Raw genomic sequence first — 24,124 nt, 5'->3', positions numbered from 1 at the left:
GCCCGCCCCGCGCCGTGCCTGCGGCGAGGGCCGCCCGCCCGGCTCCGCGGCTGGCAGCGCAGCGAGTGCGGCGCGGCCGCTGCGGTTTTGGAGGAGAGGTGGGGAAGGGGGAGGGTGGGAAGCGACGAGGGCTGCGGCTCCGGGGCCACCTCTCGGGGTGGATACGCGCGGCAAGGAGCCAGTGCCCGGCCGCTCCCTCCCTCCCTCGCCGCCGCGGGGCAGCCCCCGCTGCGGCCCCCGCCCCCGGCCGCCGCGGGGCGCCCTTCCCCCCGCAGGGCCGCGGGCCCGTGTSTGCGCCCCGCGGCGGGAGCCCTCGCTGAGGGCTGGCGGCCGAGGGCTGCGGGGCCTTCGCCCTCCCGAAACACGCCAGCCCACCGTGGCGCCTGCCCTGAGCTCGCCTGGCGGGGGGATTTCCCCGGGAAAAGGGGGCGGTGAGCGTGTGCCCTCACCTCACCCCTCCCTCGCTTTGCTAGTCTTTTCAGTCTGTCAGGCACCCGCRCAAGATGGGCTCTCCTCTCCCCGGCGTCAGGAAACCAACCCAACTGCGTCATGAAGTCACACAAGCGCACAGTTGTGGTACTAAGTTGCTCCTTGTCACCTTGGAAGCACAGCAGACACCTATTTTGTGAGTTCAGTGTGTGCCTCGGCCCGTGAGAGGCCATTTGATGGGTTTAGGCTTAAACAGGGTCTGAAAACACAGCTCATTGTGAAAATCCAGGACCAAGGTGCTGTTGCTACCAAGAAATGCCTATCATTAAGACTTCAAATGGACAGCAAGCTTTGCAGCAGATAGCAAAAGCCAATATATGTCCATATTATGGAGAGGAGGAGGAGAAGAAGCCCTGATATTAGAACACAGTGGACATAACTGAGAAGCACCGCAGGAAATGATTTTTCTGCTGCCCACGCTGAAATAAGCATTTGCAGCATCTGCATCTGCCCACAGATCTCTTTCTCCTGAGATCACTATGTGCTGCATTCAAAGGGATTGAAATAGTTTCACAAAGGGTGTATGATGTTCCGTGAAGCAGTGAACACGTATATACCCCATCTGTCCTCCTTGCCTTGTGGCATATCCTTAAAAGCTAGCGTCCTTTAATTTGAATGCCACTTGACTTTGGGCTGGAATACAGGAGTTAGCTCAGTGGGAGCCAGTCATCTGCCCTTCAAGTATACTTCTTTCAGTACCACATGTGGGTGGGCATTTCCCCCTCTCAGACTGCTGCCAGCCTCGCTTTTTCTGTAGCAGTCTCCTAGCTGTGGCACTGTCAGAYACACTAGTGTAATGTCAAAGCCCAGCTCCCACTGAAAGCCCAATTACTCTCGTGTTTGCTCCCTAAGCCCTGTGCAGCACATTATTTTTTGAGTGTCAGTGGGACCAAGCCTTGCTTTCACCATGTTGTTTTCCATAGTTTTCATGGAGCTTAAAGATTTGAGAATGGTATTTGCCAAACAAAGTAGGACTACATCAGAATGGGCCAGTGATCCTATTCTGATAAGGCATTCACATGTGTTTCCAGTTGTGGAAGAAATTGCAGGGGTGGTCACAACTCTACGGTGCTTAGTTGGAGTGTGTGTGAAACATGGTATGAACAATGTCATCTAAGGCATTTTTTCCCCTCTCTCATTAATGAATATACCTGTGCTCTTCTTGCTTTCGCTCTCTGTCTCACCAAACTCCTCTGTACAGAGCAGTACCTTAGCCTTACAACACCCAGACTTTTCATCTGCACAGTAGAAAGAGAAACCAACTTCAAAACAGATGCTCTTGAAGGTGCTGAGAAAAGACAACATGAAATACTGTCACCTCTGGGGTGGAGGGTGGCAAACAACAGGCAGTGTCTAGCATGTGTCAAGAATCTTGCAAAATGCCATTGCAGGTATGAGGAGCTGAAGCATTTCTGAAAAGCACTTGGCTTGGCACTTGTTAAAACAGACGTACAGCACAGTTCTGTATTTTATTCAAACGATGTTCTAACATGACCAGATACAACTCAGTGGTACAAATGCCAGTTAGTATACACTTCTAGAAGAATTAGATAATGTAAGGTCGTATATCTTTCTTTATTTCTTTCCCTCTTTCCTTTACAAGGAACTGTTCCCCCTTGCTCTTTGTTCTTCTTTTTCTTTCATCTTTCTATCTTTTCTTACATTAAATCCCTAATGGGCTATATCACAGCAGTATCTTTAGCCTAAGCAGCTTCCTTATTATCCTCTGCATTGTACTGATTACTTTCTTCCACAGAAGCTTTGTACATGTCACTTAATCTTTTCAGATAACTCCACAAATAGCTTGTGCTATCCTATTTCTAGGGGAGAGAGTAAAAGGTGTGAACCCCCTCAAATTTAGAACTATGAGATTAAGAAGAAGAGTAGTAGTGATAAAGGTGGAAGCTTCTTACTGGGGAATTATAAAACTTTCACTGTTCTTAATGACTGACATAGAAGGATATTTGCTGTTCATGTTCAGTAAGCTTTCATTAGACTTTAAGAATGATATAAAGAAAATGAGAGTACACTAAAGCTAATATCCCATTTTTTTGTGTAGCTATAGTACACTGAAGCCAAGTGCTGAAATGTAACTTGTGTTTTTCAGGACCAAAACATTCAACTTACTTGTGTTAGTTTAATTCCATTGATTTTGAATGCATTATTCTTGATTTACAAAGGAGTCAGTTGGAATCAGACTCATGTTTTCTATCTGTGGATCCTGAGATCATGTAATTTTAAGAAAAAGCTGTGTTAAAGGAATGATATGGTTGTAAAAACAGACAGCCAAACAGTAGGAAATAACAGAAGTTGTCTACATAACCTTATTTTGGGCTCTGATTTATACGATGTGATTGCATACAATTGTTCCAGTGATCTATCCTTTATTCAGGATGTTGAACAAAAGGTGCGTGCTCAGTGAGCAGCTGTTTACCATCTTCTGTCCTCAAGCTCCAGCCACAGGTCTTAATTACTGCAAGCCATTCACACTGTGCACTGAAGACAGAATTATTAATTTCCTTACATCTTTTTTTTAAATGATACTTAGTATTCTAGCTTCTAAGTGTCTGACAGTACGATTGAATAACATCTTTACAACATCCCAAAGCGTGTAAGATTGTTATTTTTGTTTTCCAGTTGGATACCTGAGGCACAGAGGTGCTCACTCATTTTGGGTGCCCATTGGAGATGTTTTTGGCTTATTTTTCAGAGTACTTAGTATTATGTAGTTAATATGTATCTGGTTTATTGTTCCAAGCAGAATTCCCTTTGACTTCAGCTGCAGTTCTGAGCACTCAGCACTTTGCTAAATTGAATCCTGGGTATTTTAATTTGATTCCTTAGAAAAACGAGGAACACAATTAGTAGTCCTCACATGGAGCCAGCTTGGGTGTGCCTGCACCTGTGGTATAGACATGCCCTCAAAACCTCATAAACTGTTGGGAAGAAGGCAGGTGTTATTTATGCTGTTTTGCAGATGGAGATGCTTAAAGAGGTTAACTCTTTTGTGCAGGATCACACAGGAAATCTGTGGTAGGACTTGAAAGTGAAGCCAAATTATTCTTTTGACCACAAAAAATGACTTTGCTCTCTGTTTTATGGGTGTGTATTAGCCAGTTTGTATGGGACTAATGTTAATGGTAGGACAATTTGTATTGACTTCCAGATGTATTTACAAAAAAAAAAAAAAAAAAGGGGGGGGGGGGAGAAGAAAATCAGTGTTTGCTTTGGAAGAAGTCCAGAGTACACAAATACACTGGAATACCAGACAACTTTAACTAAACTGCAGTTTGTTTCCAGTGTTTGCTTGTATTTTGTTGTGAAAATCATTCAGTGTTTTTTTTAGTGAGACTGRATCTCTCTGCATAGGCTATTGTCTTCAGCATATGTTTATTTTTAGCCATGTCTCTAGCCTACACTGACATTAGCATGTGTAGCACAAGTAGTGGAAGAATCCCATCCCATTCTGTTTGTCTAGGATCATCTCTTGGCACCATGGTGACTCAGTGACTGCACCAGTTTCCTCACTTTGCCACCCTGCTTTTCTATTGACTACGCTGTGCTGCTCTACAAGCTCTACAAGCTCTACGAGCCTCCTGGCATCAGTCCCGCTGAAGGTCTCATGCAGAGGTACAGCCAGGGGAATCTCCTGAGCTGTTAATATTTAGCAGTCATATATGGTGTTATTTAGAGGATGCAGACTGGTGAAATGTGGTGTGAGCCAAGCCTAACACAAGGCATTATCCTACTACAGATAAGTTGAAGTGCAGTTCTTGTGCCTTTCACTCTTGCTCATTATATGCCCAGGAAGGCATGTACTAAGCACATCCTTTTATGAAGAAGGATTGAGGTGCAGCTTAGAGGTACAAAGTAAAGCTGGAATGCGGAAAGGGGCCTTTTTGCTGTTTTTCAAAAACGTTAAGTTCAACCACTAAGAATATCCTGAAAGTAGATTAAACCCTTATGTCGCCCACATTGGATAGTCTCAGTTCTGTGTTAGCGATGTTTGTCAGGGAATGCACAGTACTGCATGTCCTTGACTGTAAGTCAGTTGCTGTTGTCCAGGCATTTTGTCTGACTAGCACAGCAGCTGCCTTTGGAAACATTCTTCCTAAAGGTTATGTCTCCATGTTTCCAGGATTATTTTCTTCAATTGGAAAAAAAAAAAAAAAAAAAAAAAAAAGAAGAAGTAGTGAGATGGTCTCTTGTCAGAGTTCAGAGAATTTAATTTGAATTGAAAAAAGTATGACTTTTTGAACTGTAGCTTACATTGTGTGGATAGGGAATGAGGAGTGAGATTGCAGTTGACAGATACTGCTTCTGCTCAAAAACCAGATTTGAGTTGATGGTGATCTTTAGAAAGAGGAATCTTCTGAAAACAAGAGTAAAATCCTGCCTTCAGATACTAGGGATTAAGCAATGTCCATCTGTTTTTGTGATTATTTCTGTTGATTTTTCTCGGAGTTGCAGTTTGATTCTCTTGTGAAACTTCCAGCACAACTGTAGGGGTAGCAGGGAATGGAGGCAGAAGAAAGCTTTGCTCAGGACTGTCAGAAATTCAGCATGAATGTGTTCATTCTTGTCCGTTTCCCATTTGTATCCTCCAACTGAAATCTCTGTGTCTAAAAGCCTTTATTTTGGAACACTTAAAGATGTCTTCCCATTTGTAAATATGTGGATAAAAGGTGAAATAGGAGAGAACATGACTGACAGTTGTGCAGGTGGAGACCCAAGAAGCACAGGATATCCAGGAAAATGGAGAAGTYGGGGAGAAACCAGAAATCCAGGTAGGTAGGTAGAGTGACATACAACAGCCATGGTGAGCCTGGAAACAGCAACCTGAGAGCTAAGCCAGAAAGCAGGGTTAAGGGAAGCAGTAGTCAGAGAGAACGRGATATATGGGGATGTAATGGAGAATGGAAACCAGGAAAAAAAGTGATACTGCTTTGTGTGGATATAATGGCTTCTCACCAAGGATTTGAAAGCATTGCCATCTTCATGTAACTGGGAATACAGTGAAGCWCTAAGAGATCAACTGACCTCTGAAGTTTATAACATATTCGAACCAGAGGTCCCTGGGAAGTATGTGTGGCAAGTAGTCRGCCTGGGGCCAGCACTTAGAGAGTTGCTGCACTTCTGCCTTTTCATGTGACTGAACACAATATTGGCATAAGGCTTTTTAGAAGTAAAGGAAAATTTTACTGTGGTTTCTCTCAGAATGAGATGCCAAATGTGAATGCTGGGTGCTTCTGTGGTGGGACAGAGAAGTGTAATGGGAAGCAACAGAGCAGGGACAGAAGGCTGCACCCCAGAGCCAGGGGTAGGGCAGTCCCTGAAGAAGGGCTATCCATGACTTACTGTTAAGAGAGGCAGTGACCCTTGCAAACTACTTCCAAACTTGATCTCTGTTTTGGTGGAAAGAGGCAGCATAGCTGCTTGGGCATGGGCACTGGTGAAGTAGGAAATGTAAGCACTGTCATTCTGGCGTCCCTGTGGGCTGTGCCAGTTTTACTGGCATTAGCCCTCCTCTGACATGGCTCGTAGCCTGTGCTGGAGTGTTCTCGGTGCTGACTGCCCTAGGTCATCTCAGCTCCTGCTAAGAGCGGTTTGCAGGTCAGTACTTGCTTGAAGTCAGGCACACAAGGGCAGGATACAATCTGCCTCATGCTGTTACATCACAAGCCAAGGAAAATAATGATTGTTTTTCCCCATTAGGTACACCTTATTTTTCACCACAGCATATTGGTCTCCCTTGTTGGCAACCTGTTGAAAATTCAGAACAGACTACTAATCAGTTCTGCAGCTGGTCCCTAATATCCTCTTCCTCCTTTCCAGAGTTCCCCCCTAGTCCATTACAGCTTGTATTTTTTCCTTGAAGAACCTCATTTGCTTCCTGCATTCCTGCTTTCTGTAGGCCCCAGCAATATTTCTCTGCCCTCATTAGCATTCATAATACTTTGCAGTTTTATATCATCTGGAGATTTCTTTAGAATATTGTTTAAAGCGCTCTTCCTGATCATTACTGTTAAAATGAGAATGCCARCTATTAGAGCACTGCAGTACAGTTCCAGACACTTCTCCCAGTCCAGTCCTTGCTCTTCATTATTGCTTTCCCTTTACTTCATTTCTTCCCATTACCCTTCAGCAGCTTTTCAGTAGAGCTGATCATGCTTACATATCCAAGCTGCCATCTTTTCTGTTGGTGTGCCACATTACTCCAAGTAGCTTGCAGTCCCTCATTCCAGGGTCTGATCTCGGATGATCCTTCTGGATTGCAAAACCATCTTCTAAAGGATTTTGGAATCCCAATTTTCTGCTGTTATATATACAGTAAGCTCAAGCTGATATAATTATTTTTCATTCTATTACTTACTATTTCACATCTGATGCTTCATATCAAATTTTGAACTAGCATCAGCACAGAGCTCTACCTCTTCCCTCCCTCCCTCCTCTTTTTTTTTTTTTTTTTTTTTTTTTGGGGGGGGGAGTGGAACTCTCTATGATCTTTCTATTTTGGAAATCTTGTACTTCTCTGAAATATGGAACAAAACCTGCTATGCATGAGCTTACTTCTTTGAAGAAATGTTTCCAACAAGAAAAAATCAGTGTCAGTGTGCAGTTCTGAAGTTTAAAGTATCTTTCTGCCCTGCTACAGGATCCTACTGACTAACTCTCAGGTCTTATAAAGGCTTATAAAGGAAGGACACTCCCTTTTTCAGGATGGATGAAATGCAAAGTTTAGTTATTGCAAAACAATTGCAGGTTATTTTTCCAATGAGAATAAAGCTGGATGCCAGAACAAAAAAAAAAAAAAAAAAAAAAAAGAAAGAAAGCTGGGTCCCATTATAGCAATGTATGGCAAAAATTGCCAAGACATCTGGCTAGAAAGCCTAGAAAGCCCCAAGGCTCCTATTCAGCAAGTTGTTTAAGTATGTACCTAGCTCTTCTGAATAGGTAAATGTTCCCACTGAAGTCAATAGCACTACTTTTGTGCTTAAAGTTAGGCACGTGCTCTAATATCTTGCTAAATGGAAACCTAAAGACCCACTGAAATCAATCTTCCCAAATACTTCTGCACGTTCTGGATCAGGCCATTCAGAAGGAAAAGTTTTGCAGTAAAAATAGTTTCCTTAGTTCAAGGATCTCTAGGAGGAGCATGGAAAGAAAGACGAATTCCTCTTCCAGTTTTACATCATGCTGATCTAGCTGATGTTCTTATTTATTTGAGGTTGAGATCTGTGCGGGTAGTGAGGGTTAGACCGCAACGCAGAGGATGGCATGGTAATGTACCTTTTATTGACTGAACATAGTCAGATAATGCACTCTCAGCTTGCTGAGTGCTCATAGGTCTGTTCTTTTGTGGTTCTTTCACTGGAAAACAAAAAGCAAACCTACTGACTTGTGAGGACTGTGGATTTTACTGAACGTGCTTGAAACATCATCTCTTTTCTAGCAAGATAGAATGAGACAAATCTAATTTGCTCCACTGACCTGAATAGTCAGTATGAATATTTTTGTAAGTTTTGTGAGCTAATACGATTTATATGATGGTGCATAAGAGTCATACTGTTCACTATGGTCACAAGGAAATGTTCTCACTTACCTAATTTCTATTAGAAAATCATAAGAAAAGCATATCAATGTCAGCAGCAACTGAGATGGGAGAAATCGTGTTATCATTCCTTGTATCATTCCAATAATGTTAAATCCTTTCGTTTGGATAGGACAAAAGTATATGGAAACCTGTATCCTGGGCTTCAAGCTTTGCTTTACCTCTATTTATAAGAGACAGACCCCCTATTCAAAACATGCTTTGAGGAGCATGTTTCTTGCTGATTCTACCCTGTAAGAATTTATCACAGAGATTCAGTTGTGTCTTCATTTTCCAAACTGACATTTAAGGCCTGTAGCTAGGCCAGTGGTAAAACCACAGCATAGATTGCTTCAGCACTGTAAACTGGCAAAAGTTGCTGGTGCACATCACACCACCACAATATTGCTGAGTATGTCAGTGTAGTAACATTATGGCAAACTTTTCCTATCAACAAGATTTTGCTTCCTTTTCATATTTAAAAGAGCAGTGGCAAACTAAAATAAATATATTTATTGTTTTTTCACTTCTTCCTTTCCTATAAAGTTTAAATAAATCAGATAATGAATAAAACCAAGTTACTTTACAGACACTGGTTCTTTGCTCTTAGGCATATTGCAGCTCTCTTCACTAGAAGAAGAGCAGTGCTGGCAGGGAGGTGATGTTTCTAGTGAGAAACTGTATTTTCAACTGTATTTTTAACATTTTCAACGTGTCATGTAACATCGGCAGGTTTGTAAAATTCCAGTTACATATCTGTACTCAAAATCAGCATCTTGCATGTTTTGCCATTTGCATGCAAGGTCTGCTTAATCCATCATCCGTCTTTGAAGCAGGGTGATGGTGATCGGGGGCAGCTGTAAGTAATTAGTGAATTGTGAAAAACAAATGGAAAAGTTGAGGCAGTCTGAGGTGGTGGCTGTGTGCTCAGCAATGAAACATGTTGGGGGAGAAGAATGGCAGACGCATAGCTGATCTCTAGTTCCTCTGCTAGTGGGACTGCAGAGGTTGTATACTGATATACAGTATCAATACTCCCTATATGTAAATTATCTGCCTATTAAAACTACTGAGCTCTCACTTTTCAGCATAGTTGAGTCCAGCTCAAAAAATATCCTAGCAATTATAGCCTGTCTTTCAGTCTCCTATGGCTGATAGCATGTTTTCAGTGTGACAGATATGCTGGCATTGGGAGTGGGAGCAGCATGATCACTGGAATTGTTCAGCTCTTCCACCAACTGAGATAATCATGCCTAGGTGTTTGTAGACACCTGTGTTCTCTGACATGCCTGTGCCAAAGAGCTGGCAAACTTTTAGGGGGACATTTACCCTCCACTTGGAGGATTCTGTAATTGTTGTATGTATATAATATCATAGAGCATGATGCCCAGGTACTCAGTTACTGCTGAATGCATCTGCGTGAGAACCAGAAAGAGTACGGCCCTGTCAGCATGATTTTTAGGTCAGTAATAGGTAGGCATTTCTTGATCTTAGTCAAAACTTTGCTTGATTGCATATCCTAATGTGTTAATTAAATCTGAAGCCTGAGAAGGGGGTAGAATATGCAGCTTCTATATGAAACTGTTTTCACAGCTAGATATTAAGAAGATTTATATAAAAAAATCAACACCATCAGGAACCTTGAATGATGTGGAGAGAAACACAGGAAACAGGAAGTCACTTAAAGGATTATGTCAACCTCCAAAAGTTATTCAGGTTGTTTTTTGATTTAATGGCTTGTCCTTCTCTTATCTGCATGTGTTTGCTCTTCTCTCAGATATGGTGTTTCTCATTCTCAGAAGAGACTATCAAGATTTCTGTTCTCACTGACCGTGAGAGCACTGTGACACATTAGAGATTTGGAGTGAGCTGCGAGTGCCATGTACATGCTGAAACACTCCTCTCAGGGCCTCACAGGACAGTGCGAGTGTGGTCAGTGTGGTGGTGTCCTGGAGCTCATTTGTGCCTCAGTGCCACTGCAGTGCTGCCACTATGTTGTTTGCAATTCTGGGGCTAGCTTGTGGCTCTGTGCTATGATGGAGACACCCCTGGATGCATCATGTGAGACTACTTCAGAAACACCATCACTGTCTTGCATTTGTGCTTCCTGCAGCAGCTCTAGAGTGAAGTAGGATGAAGTAGCACAGACTATTCTTTCTGCCTTTACTGAACTGAAATTACCCATCAAGTAGTTTCTATTGCTTCTTCCTAGATTCTTCTTCTGTACAGAAATGATATGTTTTCTTTSTTCTGTACAGAGACAAAGTCTTTTGAAAGCTATTTTTTCCTGGCAGAGCAGGAACGTGGTCCTGATGCAGAAATCCCTATCCAGAATTTGTTTTGCAAAGGTAGTGAGGTTAGTGCCCAGATCCATGCTAGCTGCAARGCTGACATTTTGCTTTCCTCTTCTGATCATAAGAGAGACATTTGTGCTTTTTGGACCTTACTGGATATGCCAAAATAGCTAAAACCAACCCCCCATCCAAGCATCAATGTGGATCAAGTTTTCTCCGCTCCCTCCCCCAAAACAGAGGCAGCTGCTTTCCTCATTGTTACTATGAAGAACATCTGCCATCTGTCATCAGGAGTCTGAAACCTTAGCTAGCAGCCACTCTGCTGGATGTTTTTAATGCCTGTAAAATAACACTGGTGTACCAGCTGCAATACAGATTAAGGACTAGCRCGGAAACAGTCACAAAAAAACAAGGCATCTCTACATGCGTGGGCACCCAAAGAAATATTTCATCTTCACAGAACAGGATGTTTTAAATTAGATGCTCAAGTCTGCTGGCCTACAAGTAAATTCTTGTGTAAATCCTGTGAAGTTCTTCCTAGAGAAAATTTGGGCAGGTTGACTCTGCTTTCTTTTTGCTAATCAGTATATTCCATTTCAGACCCATCCCGATTAGGACACGAAATAAACCACCCCTCCCAGGACATCAGATTAAAATAGAAGGAGAAAGCTTTTTGTCTGTATAGTGCTCTGGAAGCACTGTTGAAATGATTGATGGTGTCTGATCTCCCATCATGTATGGTAAAATGTATAGAAGATGGAAGAGATTTGGGATCAGGTTCTGTTTTGTTCCTGGATGAGTATCAGAAAATGAGGTAAGAAAATGAGACTGGCTAGGATATAGTGGAGGAAGAAATCCTCCTTGCTCCTTCTGACATTGCTGAAAAGGTGAAGGTGGCTCAGTTGGGACRAAGAGTGAGACACGACCTTTGCTATTTTGGAGGCTGAGAGGACAGCTGTCCCAGACAATCCCTTAGAGACTTCAAGGACTCCAGCTGAATCACACAGCAGGTTTTCTGGAGAAAAGTCACAATACAGCTCCTTCAGCCATCCTTCCAGCATGTAGAACAGCAGCTTGCCCCATGTGTTGACAATCAGAAGTCAAAAGTCAGCAGATATCCCTCTGGAAAATGAACCACCTCAGTTTGAAATGCTACAGCATTGCTCCTGTCCCATAGAACACTCTCCACTGATTCTGGATATTGGGGGAAGTGCAGGTCAGTATTCAGACACCAGACTACACTTGGAATATTTTGSTGTTTTTCTCAGCTCTGCTGCATCCTTGCTGTTTGACTTGAGATTTGTCATTTTGTCTATCCCAGGCACTTTGGGAGCCCCTTAAAAGAAGACAGTGTTCATCACATGGTTGTGCTGACATGCGCATGTCACACTCTGAGTCTCTGAGTGCCCATTGTTGGTGGAGGAATGAGAAGAGCGGCTTCCTTAGGTAATGCTGGGTTCTGGGCTAAGTTCTCCCTCTAAAGAAAGCTGTCATTTCTAGTATATGAGCTCTCAACTTGGCAATATTATGCAGAGCCCTTCTCACTTGGATTCAGAGTGAATTTTACTTATATGACTCTTGAGGTTTACACCTAGATTCTCTTGTTCTTTTGGCTTTCCATCTCTGTGTGTGTGTATGTATGTGTATATAGCATGGTTTCTTAGAGGTTACAATGCCTCTGCTGTCAGATAGCAGAACCTTTAAYGACCTATAGCTTTTTATAATCCTCTATTTCATTTTCTTTTAAATGAATCAAACTCTATCGTGCTGAGACACATCGGGTGGTCTGCCTGAAAGGACAAAAATGTGATTAGATGACAAAGTACTTCAAAGATGCCCCACCTAGAACTGTTTGTGAACTGCTTAGGGTTAGCGGAAATCACATGGCCATGGGCAAGAGCCTCATCATGAGCAGGCCTTTCACCTTTGGCCAGAATTCCAGGATGAGCCAGAGACTCCACTGTTGTCTCTAATATGGTCATGCCTGCAGGAAATCTGGAGACTGTTTTAATTTGTCCTGTTTTGATGTGACAGGTCTCCTCCTTCTTGCTAATCCTTCATTTTATGGACAAAACACCATGATGCCCTAGACAAGAGAATTGGGAATACATTAATCCTGGTAAGAGCAGCAAGCCTCTGATCCTGCTGCCACCAGAAGTGAGCGTGTGCTCTGGGGATTTCCGTGTGGGCAGAAGCCACTCCTTGGAAGTGGGAGAGCCTCACCTTTTCGCTGCACCCCCTCCTCCAGATCAAAGTTACAGTCCCTTCCCCTGAGGGAGTCACAACAAACTGATGAACTTCTTCACTGGAAACAACTCAGGAGAAAAACAAAAAGCAAGCAAACAAACAAACAAAAAAAACCTCAAACAAACAAAACAAAGAAGTCTAAAGGAAGCAGAAGCTGTGGGAAACAATGCAAGAAATAGAGCAATTAGTCAGCTGGCTTCAGATCCAATCCCCCACACACCTCATTTCAATTTGCCCGACTGTTTGCTCTAAGCTCAGATTTCAGGCTAAACATTGCCCTCTCAGTGGCACCCCAGAGTTGTGGTTTTTCAAGGTTCTTTACCTCCGTATAACTGAAAACTACTGRCCCTAGAAATTTTTCCTGAAACAACAGGAGCACAGCACCAAGTTTTTTGCCAGGTAAGGCTTGACCCACTTTCTTCAGTGTCAGCTTTGTGCGTGTGTGCTGTTGTGTTGGCACAGCTGGCTGCCACAGAGGAACGCGAAGATGGTGGATAAGACATAAATACTAGAGAACATACACAGGAATGGTGCAGTCTTGGAAGATGTATCTCATATTGTAAAACTGTGATTAACATCTACTGATTGAAGGCTGCTGGTTCATGAGTTTGATCTTCTTTTGCATGGTCCAGGGTGACATCTAATGGCACAGTACCAGACTGCATCWTGCCTGTGGAGAGTTAAGTGGACAAAAAGTAATAGTTGGCCATATCGCTTGATGTATAATTGGCAAGGTAAATTCAATCTGGGCAAAAAGATAAATAGACTATATAAAACTAAAGTATAGTACTCTATTTACAGCTTCAACCTATAAATCTGGTAAGTCAAGTAGTCTAAAGATATGAAGTGGCAGAATTAAGTTGCCTGTAAAAATGTAAAATACGTCACATAATATGTTAGGTTAATTAAATATTAGTGAAGGTAAACAAGATGAAATGAGAAAGTCTGGGCAATATTCAAGAAAGAAGTAAATCCCAAATACTCTCTTTTGAATTTCCTGTGATGAAATCTTTTCAGATATAACTGCTTTTATCAAAATTGACATGTTTCTACAAAACGGTTTGTTTTGGAGAAAAGATTACTCTTCGGATATTTTCAGCTAATGCTGTGTCATGGCATCACTGTTTTGAACTGTAAAAAWTGTAGCTCAGAGGTCTGTCCAATCTCACTATGATGAAAATACATTTACATATGTTGTATGAGTTGTCTTTTAGGCACATTTTAAAGGAAATTTKGCATCAACTAGTGTTGCAAGAGAAATGCTTCATGTGTTGTGTTCAAGTGTAGGAGCCTGGCATTTAAAATGTGTAATCCCAAATAAGGATAACAATATCAAGAAGAGATTTGGAACTATTTGAGCTATTTTTGGGGAGGAAATAGCAGTTTACCTCCTTGCCCTAGACTGACTGATTTTTATTTGAAGAAATGAGCATTGAACAATAGCTAATGAATGATATTTCGGTTAGAACATTTTCAGAACTGCAAAATTAAAAGGAAAAATCTATTAGCTATATTATACCTATAGACATATCTATGTATACCTATGTGTGTATATATTAGTATATAAAATGCAGTTAACAGGTTGTGTAAATAACGCTTAAAAGTGTCAGTGCCTAAAAAACATTATTGCATATGGTTTGCGGCAAGTTTTCAGCTCTAGCACAGATACCTGAAGCAAAATGACATCTACAAGCAGTTAAATTGTGAGAATAAATATTCACAWTGGTTTCATCCTTAAGAAAGCTGAGCAGCATGTGGTGAGCATAGGGAGAGCATAGCTTTGGTGAGATCTCTTTAGTCAYGCCCTGCTTAGTAGCACGTTCCTCCTGTAATCTTCACTTTCTTTATCATCYTGCACCTACCAGCAGCATAAAGGTGGTAGAGCTTTAAGTTAGTTGTAAATGTTTACTGTAAAAATATATAGTACTGTAATAATTGTATGTACATTTAAGGTACATATATTATTGGAATACCACATGCTCCTGTAACACATTTAGACTTGCAAATTCATGATAAAGGTTACCTAACAAGACTAAGAAATGAGTTTTTGTCTTTTTAGAAGAGATCTGTAAAAGGCATACATATTATTTTCAGAGGATTATTTTSCTTATGGGTTTGTACATTAGGAAGTTGGGTTTCTATCTACTTTTTTCCCTAGAAGTCCTCATAAGGTGATTGAAATTTTGTCGGGCTTGTGATATTAGAGAAGCAGTACAAAAAAGTCCTTTTCCTCCGGTACACAACCAAATTGTGGGGCTCTTTGCTACAGGGTGCTGTGGGGACAAAAATGCAGATAGTTAGACAATRGAGAATTAGAAAAATGCATGAAGAATTGGCCCACTGGTAGCTGTTAAATGTAGCTGGAGTGCCCCTCATGAACTCTAAACTGCTGAGTTTTGGAAAACAGGAGTGTAAACAAGGAAAGGATCACTGTTTGGCTGCACTATTTCGTGTATTTTTTTTTTCCCTCAGAATCCAGTATTAGTTATTGTCAGAAATGCATTTCAGCTAGATGCACTTTTGCTCTCTTTCCTATCGCTGTTCTAAGGGCTGACTTTTTTTTTTTAATGAAACTTGAGTAGCAGAAATGTAAAGTGCTTTTTCCCTTGATTTTTTTTTATGTTCCCACCAAAAAACACAAGCTGAACATAAACTAGTTTTCTGTAAACAGTTAACTATCCCCAACCTTTTAATACAGATTGGGAAAGCATTTGGTCATCTTAGACAATGAATGGGCTGTATTTTTTTAAATGTAGATTAGTTACCATTATGGCCACTTCACCTTAACCCAACATCCAGTGTCTAGGAAGATTATTAAGCTAGCAAATATGTAAATATAATGTTTTTGGTAGCCTCAAGCKTCCTTTCTCTGTAAATTGATTGTGCTCAGAAGGGGCTTTCAGCTGAACACCTTGAGCCTTTAGCCAAGGAGCCTTTATCTCACAAAGAATTGGTATCCAGCAGCTGGAGACTTAAATTTTTAGACACAGTGGTCCTTTTTCAGTTCTGAAGAAGGYGTTTAATTGTATATTGTTTCAGTTCGAAGTAGTAGTCTGGGAATGCATTCACTACTTTGTAGGCYGTCCTTGTGGAAAGACAATGTTATCTTTTTGTTGTGCTGGCTTCATAAAAGCCCCTTTGCATCTCGGATAAGAACAGTATAYTATTTTGGGTACAAAAGTCATTAAAAATAAGACATACTTGTTTTAAGGTGGGGTAAGTAAGCATTGGAAATGTTTTTAATCATATGGAAGGGTTTTACTAAAAGACGAGAAATAATTCAGAGAAATCCTGAATAGTCTATGACCCGTTTGCAGTTGGTCAGATTGTCATATAATAGTCCTTCTATCAACAGTATGAAAAAAGATGTAAAAAAATGTGAGTTGGGGTTCTGAGCTGACTGTTACCTCTCAGGAACAAGATCATACAATTACAGTAGATATTTCTATGAATATCTAATCAGTGTTCAGCAGCAGTCGAAAAGTTGAAGTTGAATGCTAAGATCTGTGGAAGACAGTAGATGGCGCAAATATGTAAGACTATGTCCAAGGTTTTCATTCAGGTTTAAAATAAGGCTCTGAGTGATTTTAGGTTTAGCATAATAAAAGCAAAAGGATCTTAATATGTGTATCCCAGTTTTCTTGTTCAAAATCCAACTAGGATCATGTCTGGGAGAAAATGAAAGAAATAAACTGATATTGATGCTACTCATAGTGACTTTAAAATGGATTATGTGTAAATACTATCTGCTAAAGTATTTCAATTACAGTGTGATTTACAGATATTACACTTCCACTTAGACCTTTATTTTTATCCAATGTGTGTTTTTTTTGTTTTTTGTTTTTTTTTTTTAGCTATAGCATCCTTTAAGTTTGGACTTTTTGCAGTCTGCCCTGAGATGAAACCAAACCTTCAGAAAAGATTTAGAATGAAAAATATCAGTACTTCCAGAATAACCAATAAATTACCATGCAGTGCAGAAGTAACAGACAGCTTAAGGGCATCAAGCTAGGGGTGTTATTTATTTACCCTCACATCTCTGTAGCTGTTTCCATGGCTACTGCCATCTCCACGGCCTTACMTGTATGACTTCTGAAAGGATCACCAAGCTCTCTAAATGGTCTCTCACCACTGGCTGGCTGGGAGAGGGGGAAAAAAAAAAGCAAAGAGTTTTAGCAGCTTTCTGCAGGAGGTTGAAACACTTTCCCCAAATTCAATTGAACCTATCATTTTCTTCTCCATGCTCTGCAATCAGTCCTGTGCTCCAATTGAGGGACTGGCAACAGCTCCATAAGATGCTGCTTTGGGGCAGGAGGCTCTCCATGAAGTGCAGGGGAGCAGCTGTTGTATAGTGTAAAGGGGGCGGAAGGTGATGGAGGGGGGAGAAGGCAGATAGGGTTGGTGCTAAATGGTGGAAATTGGATACTCCTAAAAGTGCTACCTATCTGCCTGGACATCTTGGTGGGACAAGGAGGAGAGAAAACATCTGGTAGGTTAGAAATTTTATAAAACCAGGATCAGGCAGCACCTCTGGGACARATAAAGAGCTCCAAGAAGAGGCACCTGCTGAGACTGTAGAGTGGTCAAATTTCAGCCAAAGTAGGGAGCAGACATGGACATAAGACATGGGAACAGATACTTGAAAGACCCAGAAAATATGCTTCCTACAAAGGAAGGAGGGATCCTGGTAGAGAACTAGGTGTGCTAGTGATTTTTGCATGCACACTAAAGGGTAGGTGCCTCTTCAGGTGGGTGGCAGTGAGATTACAGGCATTGTAGAGTGTACTAGACTGTCTGTGCATCAGGACTGTATTGTAGCTGGGGATGGGAAAACAGGCTTCAAGGATCTTGGATATGCTGAGCTGGGCACAGGTGTGGCAAATGCCTTGAAGGAGCTGGTACCTGGGTGGTACATGGATGGGGGAGTTCGGTAACTGCTAGAAACAGTCAGAGATTATCTGATAAAAGAGTATTCATTGAAAACCAACAACKTTTTCAATGGAAATATTTTCTAACAATGCATTGGCTTCAACTAACTTCCAATAAAATGCAGGTAGTTTCTTTCTAGCCCACCTGGAAGCAAACTAACCTTCTKGATTTTGTGGCTGTAGGACAGCACTGCTATCTAGATTTTTCTAGCTACAGTATCCACAGAGTAGCATGGCTGGATTCCAGCCTCATTTACAGTGAGTAGAGGAGTACTGTGGAAAAAATAACTAGCGCTAACTGATGCTGATGCATCCACCTGGTACAGCATGATGGCGTGCAAACACAACAGACCGTGTCCAAAATTTTTGTGCAGGACCATCCATACTTGAGTTGATAAATCTGCCCTTTGGTTCTCCCATTTACAAAGTGGGTTACTCCTTTCCCTTGGGCAAGATAGATCCATTGCTCAGCAGTCATAGACAGCTGTTTGCATAGCCGCAGTGCAAACAGTACAAGGATAGGAGTTGTGTCACTTCCAGTACTCCTGCTGCAGAGGTCRAAATCATTTGAATTTGTTGCAAGTTCTCAGAATTGTCCTTAGTTTATCACCATTATCTTTATAAATATACAAGAGAAGTTTTTTACTTAATTACTGAGAAACAAGTAGTGTAAGCATTGCATTATATTACTGTTTGCATGTAGGACTCATGCAGGAAAAGGTGGCTACCAACACGAAGTTCACTGAGATGCTGGACAAGGTTATAGCTGCTGTCAGAATCTGTCCTTGAAAGAAGCTGGTGTTTTCCTATCAGGAGTTTTTGTATCTTGCTGTGGTAAGCATCCAGAAATTTTCAAAGCTTTAATATCATTTGAAGTCAGGAGTGATGAAGTATTATTAGCAGAATATCCCAAATCTGGTCAATATGTCATTTTTCTGTGCTTCAAGTGAAAGCGTTATAAAATGATCAGGGACTATTTTAAATGAAATGAAATAGAAGAAAAAAAGAAAGAACCTTATCTTCTGCTAAGTTAGTACTAATAAGTATGTACAATGAAATTGTGTGTGTGTGTGTGCACGTGTGTGTTCGGATAGCATCTTGAGCAATATGGGTTATCTTTAACTCACAGTTGATGTACAACAGAGGAAAAATAGCAAAAAAGGGGGGGGGGGAAGAAAGTTAATACTCAAAGCATAAATTGGCTTCTATATCTTCATGCAATATGTGATCTCAGTGGACATAAAATATCTCATTTTCTATTTTTTTAATTGGAAGTATACTATTTTTTAGTAGAGCTTGCCTCTAGTTTTTCTGAAACAATTAAGAAGGAGACATGAATAATCTGGCTCTTAGTAAACAACAGTTAGCTGTATGCTATACTTATAAACTGGGAAACAGATAGAAAAGTTAATTACAAGTACATTTATTTTCAGAGAATCACCTAGTATTACCTTTCAACCACTGGCACAGAACTGCCAAGTAAAGAGGGAGAGAAGTTAAAGTCAGCATCGTGAAGTCCAGAAAAAAAATCCAGAAAATTGCACCTTGGCAAAATAAAATTAGAGTTAGGTGACAGCTGCTTGCTGTTCAGTTCACAGCAAGTTGTTGGTCTTGACCCAAGTAAGGGTGAAAAAGTTCTGCAGGCAATGTAGGTGCTCAGCCTGATTACTTCATTGTTCATTTTAGACTTTAAAAGAAATCCAAGACTTTTGAATACTGGAGGGACTAGGTTCACTGTGGAAATGCTTTCTGTAGAAGATGGGAGAGGAACAGGGAGTGCTGGTAAAGCCTGTCTCCAGGAGTAGCAGGTTTGGGAGAAAATGAAGAAGGCTGTAAATGCAGTCAGACCTGAGCTGGGGGACTGTATTCATGGCATAGTTATTCTGCTTCTATACACCTGCATGTGGACTCATACACTAGTGCATTTAGCATTGTGGATTTAAAGGTTTAACTCACCATGGGTACAGCTTATCTGCACTGTGGTCCATTGCACACTGTGATCTGCTCTGCAGAGGTATGCTTAAAAAGATTCCCCAGTGTTTTTCTCCTCAGTCACCACCAGTCCTGCCTTGTTGGTTTTCCTTTTAGAAAGCACAGTCCTGCCCCATGTATGAGTAATTTTAGATATGGTGCAATAGAGTCACATGCAGTTTTGAAATAAAGTGATTAAGACACTTATAAATTAACCTGAGAGATGCATTCATCACTCTCTTTGACAGGTGTCTCTAACACACGCACAGGTGATCAAAAAGCTGTGAACCAGTACTTCCATTGATCACTTCTGAATAAAATTCTTCTGTATCACAATTGTCAGTTTGCACATAATGGGCTTTTCCTGTAGTGATTATGAACGGGAGGGCATGATTCTCCCCATTAAAAGCAATTGTTAGGAGAAGCACACACAAGTATAGAAGGTGGTAACATCAAAATAAAGTGGTTATCTGGCTAGAGTGAGGAGCGTTTTTCACCTTTTGAAGTACTGGTAGAAATACGGTCTCCCTGACATTTCAAGTAGCAAAGCGAAGTTTTCAAATATTGCTGCTTACTTTATGTTAATGCAATACTAAAATGAACGTTAAACCTTTACTTGCACAGTTTGTTAGGTAACAGCACAAACATTAATGTTTATCTTCCTCATAAGACCCCTCTTCTTTCAAGACTTCAGGTATTAACAAAGGTTAAAATCTGGATTATCCAGTGTGACATAAAACTGGAAGGATATCAAGTTACGAAACAAAACACAAGAGCCAGCCAGCCTATCAGACATACCTTTCTACGTTTCTCTCTCCATGGGGGGAAAAAAAAAGTTCTGGTGGTATAATGCTGTGAATATGAATTTGTACGCCTAAAGAAGTTAGGAAAGGAATAGGTTATTCTAACATAGTAATATTAATACAAAACAACTCTAATTACACAATGTCTACATAAGCAGGGAAGTTTATGTATGCCATAAAATGGGAGATGCACAGATGTTATGCTCTGATTTTCGACAGGAGTTTCTCACCTAATTTCTTTGTACTTTTCATAAATCTTACTTCTCATGTTCTACATTTATTAGATTCTGTTGCCGGAAGCTGCTCTTTGAGATTCATGCTCTAGTGCTATACCTCTTGGCATGAGAACTAAGTGTCTTCCAAAATGATCAACAAATGAAGTAACTCATACCAGTTGTTTTAGGGCTTTTCCCATTACTATCTGCAGAGGAAATACTGGGTGTGTGCTGATCATAAAAAAAAAAAAAAAGGAAAAAAAAAAAAACAAGAAAAAAAAACCAGTATATGCTAAAAAGCACAATGCACATCTGAATGTTAAAGTAACAGTCCCCCACATACTTGGYTGGTGTCCATATGTGAAGCTTTTAAAAAAATCCTAGTTTTGTATTCCAGGCTAAAATATAACAACAGCTCTGAGACATAAAGGATAGGAGTTGAGGGCTGATGCAGTTATAAGTCAGTCTTAGAGCTCTGAGAGGCAATTTCTGAATGACAGCTTGTACCATAATCCCCATGTGAGACAGTGGGACATGTGAGCATATCACTGTGGTAATCTGTCTTATTGTGTTCATTTTTGTTTTGATTATTTTTAAAAATTGTTCTTCCTGCATTGAAAATCCTACCTTTCATGAGTCTCAAAGACTTGCCTAAAAGTGGAGAGAGGCACTGGAGGCAGCAGCAGTGGATACAGTAATGTAATGTCAGCCAGGGCAACCCAAAAATTCGGAAGAATGAGATGATAGATACCAAAGTAGAAATAATAATGAAAAATTTGGTTACTTTAATGTCTTACCGTCTTCTACAAAATGCTACACCAAAGCAAACATCTGTTCTAACTCTGAAAATAGCTGTGGAGTCATATGCTCTGTTATACAGAGGGATCAATGCAATAATGCAAAAYTTCATCCTTGTACATGTTCAGTACAATGTGATAAGTTCATTACTAGGAAGTTCATTGATACGTAAGAAGGACGTGTGCTCTTGTCAGGAGCTAACTTGTAGTTATGCTGCACAACAGTAAGAAACTTTCAGCAGACACAGGTAGAATAAATGGCCAATCTGTAAATTTCAGCATGAATTGAATCCATTGCAAAGATTCAAAAAGTATTCTAGTGCTGTTGACATTTAGTTTCCATTTACTTTTTTCTTCCAATTCACCAATCTGTCAAGTTGTTTGTAACATCTTATGGAAAAAAAAAAATGATATGACCTGTAAGCAACTTTGAACAAAATCAGACATCAGACTTAAATCAATATTACTTTAAATAAATAATAATATAGTATTTATTAATGCTATTAAATATAGATAATTCTAAAATATAGAATAATAATTTTCAAAGTAAACTTAATTCAAAATTGAATTTGCTTGCAGGAAGATTCCTGAATTTTTTTGAGTAACACGTAAGTATCTTTTCCCATTCTGCTATAAATGAAGCCAACTATTTACAGAGCAGATCTTCTCACAGTTCTTTCCCTCCTCCCAGACATCCATAAATTGAGCTCTAGAAAAGTTATTTATGTTGAAAAGTGTGAGTCCTCTGGAGCTTTGCTATGAATGACTGTGTTTCATGTTCATAGGCGAAGAACAGCATCCTCTTATATTGATTGTCTTTATACAAACAGATTGTATTGATGCAAAGTGTCTTTTAAGTTGGGACACAATTTTTACAGCAGTGGCCAATTGGTTGGCCTCGATTGAGTTTCAAGGTATCATACAGTTGTGCCTGTGGCATATACTGGCCTGCTTTTGCTAGCTAGATGAGGTAGCCAAGCCTTAGCTTGTGTTAGTAACAAAAGCATAAACCATGTTGTGCTCTTGACAGCATCCTCTGAATGCAGTCATACTATATTTTCATTACTGTTCCCTGCCTGGTGTTTTAGCACATTGTACTCATCTTTGTGCAGCCAGTGTGGGTTTAACTTGAGAGCTACTCAAGCTGAAATCAGTCCAGGCCTGGTGGTCTCGTCTTCTGGGAGGGAAAGGTTCAATCCCCTGACCTGATTCAGCAACACTGAGGCTTGAGCTTGTATTTCTAGGTCTTTATGGAGTACCTGTATTGCTGAGTCACTAGCAGAGATGTTGTTTCTATTTTTCTTTTTCCCATTCTARAGAGAGAGTTTTCTAAAGAAAGAAAGCTTTCCAAGAAAAGTTTTGGTCTCAAGGAGTTGTTGTTTCCTAATGAAAGCTATTTCCTTGGAAAATTCAAAATCTGTTTTAGCCCTGAAGATACCTTTCAACAAAGTGTTATCWCTAAACCTCATTTAGGTTTTACTTCCCACATTACTGGAAAGAAATTATGGCCTGCATAACAACTCATTTGACTACTTCTCCAAACTTTGACATTTGCTCTTTAAAAATATTAAGGGAAACTAAAAATTATAGACTTATGATATAAATGAAACTAGGTTTTCTATTTGCTTGAATATTGGTTTAGTTTTGAGAATGATTGGAATTATCTGCGCTGGGCAATAATATCCAAGATAATTCTTCTCTTTTTGCTTTTTACTAGTTCTGCATTTCTAATTCTCCATTGTTTTTGTTTTGKTTTTTTTTTCATAAATCATTTTATTAGAAAAATGCCAGACATTTTTATTTTATCTTCGGATATTCTTCTTCAAAAAGTTTAGCACAAGGTTTTGCAGTTGCTTGGTGTTATTTTTAAAGCTATTTCTTTTCTGTTTCACAGAATAATTGGATCTTCCAGATATTGTAAGATTAGTTATACTAGGTGCAAAGAAAAATGAAGAGGTGAAAAAATGGAATGTGATGAAGAAAAGTCAGAATATTCACATCTTGAACTGGGAGATCCAGGGATGTTCCAGCTTATTACAATCAGTATTGCTCCTCTTTTGTTATACATGGTTAAAATAAAGTAAATTGGAAAGATTCACTGCCATTCGCTTAGTCATTGTCTTGGAATAAATACAATGAATGTTGCTTGGTGGAATGAGTCAAATGATAGCAGGCAAAATATTGATACGTGGTAAATAAATTCTGGGGAAACTGCCAATCAAGAAGAACTGAAGAGAAAGCAAGAGCAACAAAAAGTATAAATAATTCCAGGCATTGCAAGTAGTTTCTGTATTTGTTTCCTTGTRTTTATCAGACGAATGTGTTTACACAATTTACCATTATATTGCAAAGCAATGGATTCAATAGATAGATTTTTAATGGATTAAAAAAATTCTGAAATACATCATTCAACAACACCCCGTCTTACTGCACAAAAAAAAAAAAAATGTGAAAGCTAGATCTGTTTCTTGTTTGTTTGTGTGTCATTAACAAAGTCTTGTTTAGGTCAGTGGATCAGAGTCTAGTTTGCAAAAATCCATGTTGGAAGGGCAGGAATGGAACTAAAGTATCCTGTCAGCAAAAGAGAAGGCCCCAGAAATTTAGATTTATTACACAGGGCTTCTCTGCATGGGGATGTAGCCTGTGAGTACGTCTGCAGCTCTACTCAGTTTACTCTTACTAACTTGCAGAAGGACACTCTGGGGTATGTCTTTACTGTACAACGTGGCATCACGTAGCCAACTATATTTTGATGTTTCCAAGAACCAAGAGTCTCTCTCCACCGACAT

General features: G+C 40.2%; 1 protein-coding gene across 1 annotated transcript in view; it reads right to left on the bottom strand.

Moving 5' to 3' along the window:
- The window catches only part of DACT2 (dishevelled binding antagonist of beta catenin 2), a 37,826-nt gene extending 13,702 nt beyond the window's left edge, over positions 1-24,124 (bottom strand). The window contains exon 1 of the mRNA XM_085315423.1: positions 24,020-24,124. Within this exon, the coding sequence (XP_085171549.1) occupies positions 24,020-24,124 (105 nt within the window). The remainder of the gene's footprint in view (positions 1-24,019) is intronic.

Source organism: Rhea americana, unplaced genomic scaffold (assembly GCF_003343005.1).
Source record: "Rhea americana isolate MKP2758 unplaced genomic scaffold, rheAme1 scaffold_43, whole genome shotgun sequence".
Classification (NCBI taxonomy): domain Eukaryota; kingdom Metazoa; phylum Chordata; class Aves; order Rheiformes; family Rheidae; genus Rhea; species Rhea americana.
This window is presented reverse-complemented; position numbering and strand designations above follow the sequence as displayed.